At 30.3% G+C, this 12,834-nt stretch overlaps 1 protein-coding gene across 5 annotated transcripts in view; it reads left to right on the top strand.

Annotated features, from left to right (window-relative positions):
- Positions 1-12,834, top strand: part of Cnksr2 (connector enhancer of kinase suppressor of Ras 2) — a 258,842-nt gene that overhangs the window by 142,392 nt on the left and 103,616 nt on the right. For all 5 annotated transcript variants that reach the window (XM_074063315.1, XM_074063313.1, XM_074063312.1 and 2 more), the window contains one exon: positions 9,281-9,414. In XM_074063315.1, the coding sequence (XP_073919416.1) occupies positions 9,281-9,414 (134 nt within the window). The remainder of the gene's footprint in view (positions 1-9,280; positions 9,415-12,834) is intronic.

Here is a 12,834-nt window from a genome sequence, read left to right as displayed (position 1 = left end):
TTTTATAGGTTATAATCACATATACTTCTGGAAGATGCTAGAATTATTTTGAATCAGGTCACAAGATAGTAACTGAAAATTTAAATTAGTAATTAAAATCTACCTAGTATATTCTTCCTGCTTGATAATTTTTCACTTTTCCACCCTACAGGGTGGCAAAAATATGGAAATTGTTGCATTAAAATTTTGCATTTTTCTTCACCATGAAACTTCACTCTAAAATATTAATTCTGGATATTGATAAATTATTTTCATTGAGTTATCTAGAAAGTTATAAAATATTACAATTGTCAAAAGGCAAGGAAGTAATGCATTTCCTTCCATTTCAGTCAGGGTATAATCTTTAAACATATCATAAAACGTTTTGCCTTCACAAAACCTGCACTTAAAAAAATTTAGCAGATTATTACCTTTTGGTAAAAGTTTAATCTTAAAAAATTTAAATTACCCATTGAATTTAGAATATTGACCATTGTTCAGATTAAAAGGAAAAGCAATATATGGAAAATCCATTATTGTCATTGATATGTAAATTGTTATTAAGCTCTATATTAGTACTTTTTACCATTCATAGGTTTTTTTCTTAATAAATGAATTCTCCATTGCACTTGACTGGCCTTATAGATTATGGTGATTTTTTTTCTTTGTTTAAAGCTTTACTACTTATTGGCTTCAAGGTTGGCATTATACTTAAATCATATAAAAACACAAAATGTTCCACTGTTAAGGTTTTTCATTTTTTAATGTGAATCTATTTTTCAAATGAATAAATGTAAACAATATTGTCTAAATGCATTTTACATACAGTATATGTTTATTATCAAATATATCTGATGATCATTAAAGTTCAGAGGCCAATTTTTGCCTCTTTAAATCATAGATAAGCAGATCAGACTACCATCACATCATCTTTTTTCTTACTGCATTATAAATTGTTTTGTTGTTTCACGCTGGAGTTTCATATTGACATATCTTCCCCAAAGATCCTTTATTAAAGACTAAAGGAGTGGGAACCTGAAAAAGAGGCCCATACTTTCAGCCATTTTGGCATTTTTCTCTGTATATATGTAACTAAATTTAATAACTTACCTGGTCCCTGCCAAAGGGACTTGAACACCCCCAGATACCCTACTTTCTTGTTGATCCACGTACTCTGTTTGAAGGACTATCTCTAGCAAAGAAATTGATAATTTATTCTGTTGTTAGATTGTTTTCCACAATCACAAACTGAAATGGAGAGATAATATAACAGAAGTACTCAATTAAAAATCACTTTTATATAAAATGCTGAAATAATTGAAAGACCAATGTTTTATTTGTTACACATACATTTGTTCAAAGCTGGAAAACAAAGACATTAATTTTAAAAATTAGTTTATATCATTCCTTATCATAAACATAAACATAATAGATTTTTACCTAAACATAATAGTTTTTTCTACTATTTCTAGGTTTATATTGCTTCTAGGTCCCTTCCTAAATGCCAATAAATGTGCCTTTTCAGATCACTAATTATATTTATCTCTCATTGCTTATTAAGCTATGCCGAGTGTATCTATAAATTTACTTTTTATAATGCTAAAATCTGATAAAAGGGAAACAATTTATGTAAGTAATTATATATGAATTAACATTTTTAATATGTTATTTTAATTGAACTTGGTTCACCCAAATTATATTGGCCAAGGACAATTTAGATCTGTAGATAAGCAAAACTATTAAGGATATAACACTGTCTTTAACATCTTTGAAAATTGCTTCCATGGTTGACATTTTGCAGAGCAGAGGGAAGAATTTTAATGTTAATTAATTAGTGGTGCTAAAACAAGGAGTAAGAACTTGAATAAGTTCTGTACCATCACCAACACCAAATATCCCTGCAACCTATTTTGAAGACCTGAAATGGTACCACTATAGAGTTCTTCCTTGATCTTAAGGCTTTGGCCTATACTACAATGCTGAAACCAGGAGGCATAATTGAAACTGTCTAATCAGAATTTTTATATACTGTAGATTTTTATATAAACAAATTTGAACAAAAACCTAAGGATACCAGGATCTGGACTTTTTGCCCCAGAAAGCAAAAACTCAAATAGTGGGATGAGATGGTCTTGAAGGCAGTTGTGGATTCTTTAATGACTTTGTCTGAGGTCACATTTTTTTCTTCCTAGTGCCTAAGAAACAACCACAGATGTGAAACAAAAGTGCTAAATTTAGCAATCCTCTAGGCATTCTTGCTTGTGGTATGTGTACAAATAGATTGGAACCAAACACCCATTAGTTCACCTAAAAGTAAATCTTCAACATTCAAACTTGAAGAATTGTGTATTATGTTATTTCTGTTATCATGTGGTACCACTAGTGTACTAGGAATTATTTAATTTAGAGGCTTCAAAAAATCTGGCATTCATTTAACTCAAATGTCTGTTTCATATTTTATACTATACCAGGCTTAAATTTATCTATTAGCATCTTCAGATAAAATATAGAAAAATTTGTGTAGTATGGAGATAGACACTAGTACATGCATCTTTAAAAAAATAATGATTTTTAAACTAATAAGGAAATAAAACATAATCTTAGGTAGTCTAAAGTAAAACATTATTGAAGAATACTATGTTTTAATAAAGTAGAAGTTTTATTTCTAAAATGTTTAAATGAATAGTGAGTTCCAATATTAATTGAATGCAATGATGAGTTTTGATTTTGAATTTCTTTTGAAATTATAGCCAAAAAAACAAAAGCATACAATTCAACCTCATGCTCAGAGTAATTTCATCAGCACATTTCATGAAATTTGATAGCTCTTTTGATAAATTCCTGATTTCTCAAACATTTTGCAATAGAAATAAAAGACTAAGAGAACCTATGTCAAATACTAAAATCAGATTTAATTACATCAGAAAGATTAAATTCTGTTGTCAAATACACACTTTCATAAATAGCAAAGATGTCTTACTTTGCTAGAATCTATTCTAAGAAGGTAAACCAGGGATTTCTTGCTTTCTGAGAGCTGTTTTCCAAAACATCTCCTTAATGGCACCCTCTGCTATTTTCCTTGATTGGGATAAGCTTGGTGATTGCTTATGGTCAAGTTCTTCTAATCAGATGAAATAGATCCCAGGGAACTTTGAATAAACCTCAAGTTATATTTTCGGATGTTTGTGGTTTTAAGTTAGTGTATATAGACCATAAGAATACATGGAGTGTCATTTCCTTATTACAAGAGATATGTGGGAGAATAAGTTTGACACTGCCAAGAAATTTCCTTAAAATCATCACTGGGAATCAATGATTTTTTAAAAACATAGGAAGAATGCATTTCAGAAATGATTACTAAATCAATGCTGGAATTGAACAAACTGGTTTAGATATTGTTAAGATATTTTTATATAAAATAACATGCTGTATGATTAAAGTTATATTCCTAAATTGTATTCTTATCCACAACTTTCTTATATTGATGCCATCGCTACTTGTGTTATTTTGTGCTTTTCCATTTAAATTTTATTGTTTAGCATTGCCTTCATGCTACTTTTACAGGATATTTAAACAACTCTGAGCAGAAATGAGATAGAAAAGTCATATCAGTCAATTTTGTCTATCAACTGGTGTAACAACTGTAGAAGGTTGATTATGTTAGATTTCAAGCATATACAGATATGAATGGTTAAAGTCATTCTGTAAAAGTCAAAACAGAAGTACTAACAATTTTATTTCAATATCCACGTTATATGTTGGTGTGACCAAAAAAAAAATTAGTGACAGAGTTTGTATGTTTCTGAGAGTTTTCTTTTAAAAGAACATTTTGAAGAGAAAAACTAAATTAGATATGACACTAGAAAAGAAAATATGTTTTTCTAAAATGAGGATTTGTGCTGACTGGGAGACAGTAGCAATATAATGTTCTACATGCTCAAATTAGTAAATAGCTACAAGCAATTATCACATCATATTTTAGTTTACCAATGTTTAAGCAAATAAATTTAAGGATCTAAGTCATATTTGTGTTTTTGAGGCAAATGCTTTCATAGGATAATAAAAATAAATAAATAAATGAAAAAAACAAATTATTTTACAGTATTAACACAGACTACAAGTAATCACTTATAATGCAAAGTTAGCCATTATTTCTTTAGTTAATATCCCAAGAATGATGGTTACTATAATTTGAAAAATGGAAGTTTAGTTTTAATGCTCAGTTTGGTTGTTCCCATAAGATTGTACAACATAAGATTAAGTACAGTAGTATTAACCTCAGTATAATGTGCAAAAGTTCATCGCTTGGTGGGATAAAGCTATTTTGTAGTGTGACTCTGAAATCTATATTAGTTACATGTCGTGTTAATTACATACGTACTTTATGCCCATATATCTGTATTTTAAAAATTTAGGCAGATAAGGTTTACTGATCAAATCCATGGTCAGAAGAAATACCTGTTTTCTTTACAATCTAATAAAAGAAAATTTACATTCTCATAAAAGAAGACTCAAACGTTTTATATTTATAAACTAGGATTTTGTAGAAGCTGTGAAACAACTGAGAGTGGAGAAATTTTGAATACATGCAATTTCCCTTGCTTAAATTCTTTTAAAATAATTTACTGCTTAAGAAAAGCTTGGCCAGGAAAAAGTCTGCTCAATAATTTTCCAGATTATATATAACATTCTTTACATGGTCAAAAGACTTACAAAATTGTATGTAAATTCTTGCCTCCCTGAATCCAGGATACATTTTCTCTGACGAATTTGTTTAGATGATAAAGGAAAGAGTTGTTAACATGAAACAATATTCTGATACTAAATGATACTAGTATTGGGAATTATAACAAGAATGCGTCCGAACTTAGTAAGGACTTGTATTTGTGTTCTGTGCTAGAATATTGGGATATTGTGATCCACTGGAGTCTGTGCTCATTCCCAAGAATAAATAAAATAAATGGCCAGGTATTATACTTGATGTAATCATTTGTATTTCAGTTGGTATTCTCCCCCTGGAAGGCAAAACTAAGCTCTGTGCACAATTTACATTCGTAAATTTAGAGATACCTACATAATGCAGTATTTTATGTTTAATGTTGGGACTTTAAACATTATGTCATTGGTTTTATTAAAGACTTTTATATCTTAATCAAAGCTGAGTCACTTACTAGACAGAGGGACAACTAAATTAAGATGTACTTGCCAAAATGTTAAACTGTAAAATATTTCTGGTGAAATCTCGACGTCAAATATAGTTTCTTTTTTCATAGGCATTAAAACCATAGGAGTTCCAGAAATACACCAATACTTTCTAGATATTCCCAGTTACTTTAGTAATGTTAGCATTGAAGGGCACAAAGAAGAAAAGGCCTGAGCCATCAACATTTAAAGCAAGGTCTCATCGATCCCTTATAAAAGCTAAAAGCGGGGGAGAAATGACCCAAACATTGTATGTACATATGAATAAAAGAAATAAAAATAAATAAATAAAAGCTAAAAAGCTTTATTTTTCAAAAATCGATCTTCCAGTGATGTTTAAGCTGGATAAATAGGTTGTTTTTGTTCAGAGGAAGATTCGTGCCATACCATATTTTAGAGTACAGATTTAAAGTATGTAAATAGTTCAAGCAAACACTACAAAACGTATGTGCAAGTTTTACCTAGAAGATTTCTGAGTCTTGATGACAGTATTATTACTAATTGACCTTCGGTTTTAAATGTGTGCTGGAAAAGATGCATATGGTAATTTTATTTAGAGCTTGAACATTTATAGAGATAAATGCCAGTGACCCCCAGAAGTCTATCAGATGCGTTTACAAGAGTAACAAAATACATGCAAACGTGTTTTCCCTGATGGAGACTTACTGAATATATGGAAGGAGAGCTTTATGTCAAAAGGGCCATCTAGAAATTAAAACTAAGTTTTATGACAAGGTCCTTCCAAGAAATAAACCCCTTTGAATGAGATTCATATAGGTCTTGATTGTATACCGTAGTGAATCAAGCCAGTTATATTGAAGCTTTATGCTTACTTGACTATGCAATGTTAAAAGTAATACTCTTATCCATAAATATGGATAGTTCATAATTCTCTTCCCATACAAGTTTTACCATTATAAGAGATTAGAATGTCAAAAGGTAAAAGAAAAGAATATTGCCCTTTATTCCTACTCAGTTTTTCTTAAATTGAGAATCCTTTATAGTATAGTGGTAACTACTTTTCTTATAAATATGTTATGATTAAAACTAACTGTTACTGGATAAGATATACTATCTTTTTGTAGTATTACACGCTCTTATTTAGATTTTTTATTCTAAGGAATATGCCTATTAAACTGCGAAGTGAATGCTAAGAGAACTCCATTTTTTAATTAAGGGAAGCTAAATTTGCAATTTTCTGTTTATTGTCATACAAATAGTTATTGGCAGTAGGTGTATTTTTAATGGCACTTGTTATAACTAGGAATTTCTCATTGATAATTTCAGCTAATTGCATCATTTATTCTGTGCTTGATTTAGTCAACTTTCACTTGTCTTTCTGAAGTTTTTTTTTATTCTTATAGTCATTTGTTTTTGCATTATTTCAATTCTTGTCCAAAGTTGAAAAAATTAAGAGATTATAATTTTAATCTTCACAAACACCTCCTTTTGGGTTAAGTAGCTATTTTCATTTTCCCAGGAAGCTTCTATTTTACCACAGTTTATTTTTCCATTGTTTCATGTCAAAATTGGATTTTAAAATGTTAGTCTCAAATATAATATTTACTTTCTAGCTTTGATTAGTTTGGCAATAATACCACAATTAGTAGACAAAAAAAATACTGGAGTTAAGTTTAAAAAATGGGATTGACTAATTCCTTTTTTCTCTGTAAGAATAAGTTGTTTTTTAACTAGTTCAATTAATTGAGCCAGCATGACATAATCAAACCTGATGTCTATTTAAACACTTTTTAAGTATTTTTCCTTTATGTATTTGTCATTTTAACTAATCACATTAACTGAAGACATTAATAGCAACTCCTTGCTGAAAATAGAAACCTAGAGAAGTTGATGTGGCTAATACAGGAAAGATACAGGTACCCTAGGTAGACAATCTCCTGGTAATATTCTAGAAAGAATAAAATGTTATTTTAATCTTTACCTCGTACTTATAGCCCATTTAAATATGCTGTAAACATGGACTACTGCTCCTTTTTTCCTTCCTTCTTTCCTTTTGCTTTGATGTGGAAAAAGTGGGTTCCAAACAAGAAAAATAATCTTTAACTCTAGAGATGGTAAAAGTAAAGGAGAAAAGTCTTCAAAGTAGAAATTGTGACTCTAAAATAGAAGAAACACAATAAAAGTTTAAGATAGATTACTTTCAAAAGCTTATGGTTTAAGAACTTAATTTTAAATTCACTTGTAGTGTTGGGGTATTTTAAAGAAAGATAACTACTAGAGTATTAGAAAAGCATATTAGATATTAGTTTTTCTCGTAGTGCATTAAGTTTAAAAGTGTTGGGAATTGATATACTATATAATAAATTTTTCCTTCATTTTTATCGTGATGGATCTTGGTCCAACTTACTGTTTAGTGTAATAAGTATTTAGAGTCACAACTTCCTGACATGGTTAAACAACTGTAAATAGTCACTGAATCTGTCTTCCAAATATCTGTTGTAGAAGCATGAAATACATCCTTAGAAAGTAGTCATTTATTTCCGTGGGCTTCATGGTATTCATCAGTATAAGTGACTCCTGATTACCTATATCATCAGGCTATCCAGTTACCAAAAGATTTGTTTTTAAAGGACAGGAATAGTTTAACTAGACATTATTTCAAAAATAAACATTGTTAAGCATAGAAGTATTTACCTCATACTTTCATAACATCTTAAAATTCTTAAATAAGCGTATAAAGCTTCTGACATTTTTAAACTCTATAGAAGCTGGGCTATTGTAAAGCCCCCAAATACATTATCACTCCTTTTTTCCCCTTCTCTCTCTCTTCAATTTCTATTTCACACAGATTAAAATTTAACCATCATTTTAGCAGGATGTTGATTTCAAGCTATTAAGGTGAGCTGTATAACAAGGAAGTCAAAATCATGAACTGAGTTCTGAACTATGTAGCCTACCCCCAATGACCTACATTGTACTTTCCATTGTATTTATGCTTGACTTTTGAACAAATTTGTTTATCTGTAAAAAATACTGTCATACTATAAAGTAGTTGTAATATGCATTTACTTGGGTGTCTAGCAATGTGTGTTAAAGTAATAGAACTGTGGCTCTATCTAGATATGCTGAAAGTGTTCTCATACTGACTAAAATGGCAGCATCTCATCATGTGATCATTCTTTTTGTGTTTGAAATTTCACTGAAGTTCTTCCTTTTAATATGGTAATTGTATGTATAGTTAATCAGTAAGATCTGTACGATAAACATAAAACTTTGTGAATTTTAGTTTTACTTTAGAATAATTTCTCAAACCTCAGGACTATTTTCAAATGCTGTAAAGCTTGGAATTAGGAGTGTTCTTAAGTTAACATCCTGATGTACTGCTTGATTCAGTATACATGGTATCTTTAAAAAGTAAACTCCTATTCAGTACTAAGTACAAGCATGAAAGTGAGCTCTATAGCTATGTAACTAAAAATTATTTTTAATGACAGATAAGTGTATGTGTCTATGAATGATGAAATGTCACATTAATCACCACCATGCTTTTGAAGATGTACCATAAAATGGCTTTGAGGAGACAGCTAGCTGTGACAGAAAAAAAAGTATATTTTCTAAGAAAATACTCTCTCATATTGACTGACCTCATATACTCCATTTTTGTTATCTTTTCCAAAAATCTGACATTTTGCTAACCTAGGAGCATGGTTTGTTTTTTGGAGAAGATAATCTGAAGTAACTTTCTCATATATCAAGCAGGACATGAGTAAGCTAATTCTTTTATGAGTTGCTCTTTCTTATCTTTCAAAGCTGGAGTTCTACAAAGTTAATTTAAATAACTTTCTCATCATGAGATAAAAGTTCTCATTATAAAGCACAACGTTATTTTTTACTTTATAAACAGCTTTTAGGGAGTTAGACCAAAGAAAAAGGTGAGTAATGAAGTGGAAACTTCTAATACATGTTATTTGTTTTCAATGATCTAAAGGAATGTCCATGTGCTAAATAACTTCCTTCTTGATTTCAGCCAAATTCAAAACTTTGCAGAAATAGATAATTTTAAAATGATAACTATGTGTCGTTGTTGTTGTTTTGTGTTGTTTGTGTGCGTATGTATTTTCTTTTTCATTTTAACCAGCCTCTTATACCTAGAAGTCCCACAAGCAGCGTTGCTACACCTTCCAGCACCATCAGTACACCCACCAAAAGAGACAGCTCTGCCCTCCAGGACCTCTACATCCCCCCTCCTCCTGCAGAACCATATATTCCCAGGTATAAAACTAACCGTAATGTTGTTCTGGGCAGCTTCTAGTCAAAGACTAACCTAATAGTACATCATGAACTTTAAGTCAACTCTTGAGAAACACCTTGATTATTTTCTCAGTATTTATGAACACATCCTGGAAAACCATCCCCATTAGAGTGACAATTTGTTATAATGACAACAATAACTAATTTGTATTAAACATTTATTTACTATGCATTAAATATCTTACATACATTTCATATAAAAGGAAAGTGATATTAAATAACAACTAGTATTACTTTAGTAAGTAATAATAAGTGAGGCTCTTTTGATAAGAAACCCCAGAAAATCTCAGATTAGTCTGAGGCATTTCATACATTTTTAAAGGAGAATGTTTCTAGATAACTTTTATGCTTTTTAAATGTAGGTGATGAGAAACCCCTTTGTATAATGAGAATGTGCTAATAAAAAAAGGAAAATGTAGGTAATGAGAGAATTTTTTCATGAGGAGGATGAAATGGAACAGCAAAAGCATTCTCCCCAATACCTCAATATTCTTGAGCTTTGTTTTTTTTTTTTACTTTATTTGTTCATTAAATTTTTAGGAAATAGAGTTTACAAGATAATGGATTACATTTCAAATCAGTTTTCTAGATTTCTTAAGGGTATGTCTTCATTTAGTTTCCAGATTCTTATTAGAAATTCCTGGCAGGTATGAAAAATACAGCTTTTTGCCTTAATATATTCTGTCCAAAAGCATTCTGATATCCAGCCTTGTAGACAACAAAATTATTGAAAAGGGCCTGAAACAAATGGGGATTATTAATACCAATCACAAAAAACTTGATTTGGTTTTTAAATTATTTCTAAATTCATAAACAATAATTTAAGGTTTCTTGTTTTCAAGCCATGCTAAATACTAAATGTCTTCAGCATACAAAGCAATAGAATTCCTTGTTTTTCATTATTCTTTACTTTAGTACTCCGTTGTCATCTAGTAATAAATCTTTACAGATTTATATACATTTTAGTTCTTATTTTTGAGAATTAAATGTAGTTGTGGGAGAATGGATTATTAGGAAATATGATTTACTAAGCTTTCGTTTCATAAGCCTTTCTAATATGTAAATTGCAGTCTTATGTTCAATTTACAATCAGATGTACAAATCCTTCTAAGTTCCTAGTAAAAACATAAGTTGTATTTTAATTCTAAGACAGTGTCTCACTTTCTGAATACTCTTGCATGAGAAGCAAGAGTAAAACACATGAAATTGTGTGTTCCAAATAGGAACTGACTCTTTTGTGGTTTTTTATTTTCATTATAATAGGGAACATTTTTATTTCAGTTATTTAAGAAGCCTTATTTTTCAAAGAACTACATGAACAGATAAACATCAAAAGATTTATTTATCAAATCTCTGCATTTTTTTACATTCTTTCCTTTTCTCTTGGATAGGGAGGAGCGTGTTTATAAAGAATTTATCTCCTGGACAAAAAGTATTTTAAATACATTTCAGAGGAACAAAAGAATAAAGTGATCCAGTCCTATATTCTGAGTTTGATGAAGCTATTATTAAGGCAAAGTACTGAAGTCCATAAAAAGTTTGAACATGCTATACATAAAGATAATAGAGCCCAGGCAGAATGGCTCAAACCTGTATCCTAACTACTCGGGAGGCAGAAATTGAGAAGATCATGGTTCAAGGCCAGTTCTGGCAAAAGTTGCTGAGATTCACATTTCAACAGAATAAGCCAAGTGTGGTGGCACATACCTGTCATCCTAGTCTGGAAGGCATAGGTCTGAGGATCACAATTCAACGCCAACTCTGAGCAAAAAGAGAGACCCTATCTAAAAAATAACCTAAAGCAGAAAAAGGCTGGGGGTGTGGCCAAAGTGGTAAAACACTTGCTAATTTCAAACCCCAGTACCAGTACCACCCCCCAAAAAAGAAGAAAAAATACTAGAGAATGTATGAAGTTGACATGTCAATCTGATGATCCTTGTTTTGTCAGTATGGTTTGAAAGCTCCATACCTTTTAGTAACATTCCTAAGTTATATTTACTGCTTCACTTTAATTCATTTTAGTTAGAATATAATTGAATAGAATATTCTAAGTATATTTGAGTCAAATTATTAGTTACATAGTCATATAGTCTATATTTACAGCAATCACAACAATCCATGCATCAAAGCCCCTTTGAACCACAACCTTATATAAATTATTTGCATTTTGGGCTTGATTGAAATTATAAAGCTTATTTCAGTTTTCCTTGTCAAATTAGACAAGGAATATATATAGCCCTGGCAATTTTTTTCCATTCTGTCACTTTAAGCATGCATGTGGTTGACCTAATTTAACTCTTCTGAACATTTATTTTTACCAGTATTTTAAAAACTATGCAGGACAGGAATTTGGTGGTATATAAACATATGTAAATTATATGGTTTAATTTGGATTATAAATAATAAAGGTTTTCTCATCTTACAAAAGGACAAAAATCATAGTACTAGTTGTCAAGCTGAATAGAATTTTTATGTGATTCTTTGAAGGCATTTATTTGAGAAAAAATAACTGTAAAATGCCTTTTCTCTAAAGAGAAAGCATTCATGTATGTGAAGTATATTAAATTTGGTTGGAATTTTATTATATGACTTATGACTATAATATATACATATAGATAATAGTATAATTTATACTTAACCAGATTTCTTTTTCTGTAATGAAAATGAAGAATTTACAGGTCTTTGATTAATTATGAAGTTTAATTACTAATTTCTCTAACTCTACTATATGTTATTAAATATAAAGGTAGTCCACTAAAGCAGTGCTCATTTAATCCTTTGTAGAATAAAGGTAGATTTACTACATATTTGTATAAATGTATAACTTTACAGTTGTTGCAATCTGTAAAGTTTCACAGCGCATTGATGCATTGAGTTCCTTAGGGATTCATGATATGAATACATACATGTACATATGCACACACATATGTATATGTATATACATATACAAACACTCTTATGTTTAGTTTTGCTTTGTACTTTTCTTAATTTAACATTATTTTAGTGTATTCATTATGGGCATATTTAATAAATCTGTCCTGCTGCTTCTTCATATCATTATAGATTAGGAAATACCAGCCCTTTCAATTTTCTGCCACAGAGTGTGTGCATATAAATATAGTATGGTGAATTAACATGTCTGAATCACCCTCTGATCTCAGCTGCATTAGCATTCATGTCATGAGCCTCATATAGAAGTCCGCCATTTACAGACAGGCATAACCTTACTACTGTGCCATGAATTTGTTAGGACTGTTTCCAAGCTAATTGTAGTGTTAATTTCTTTTTGATGCAGTACTAATAGTAAGAAAAAAGTAGCAGGCAATTTGCTTGGGCAAAGCTTTTAGCGAACTGAAAATAAAATCCTACCTGAATTTCATG

The sequence above is a fragment of the Castor canadensis genome, chromosome X (genome assembly GCF_047511655.1).
Source record: "Castor canadensis chromosome X, mCasCan1.hap1v2, whole genome shotgun sequence".
Lineage (NCBI taxonomy): Eukaryota > Metazoa > Chordata > Mammalia > Rodentia > Castoridae > Castor > Castor canadensis.
This window is presented reverse-complemented; position numbering and strand designations above follow the sequence as displayed.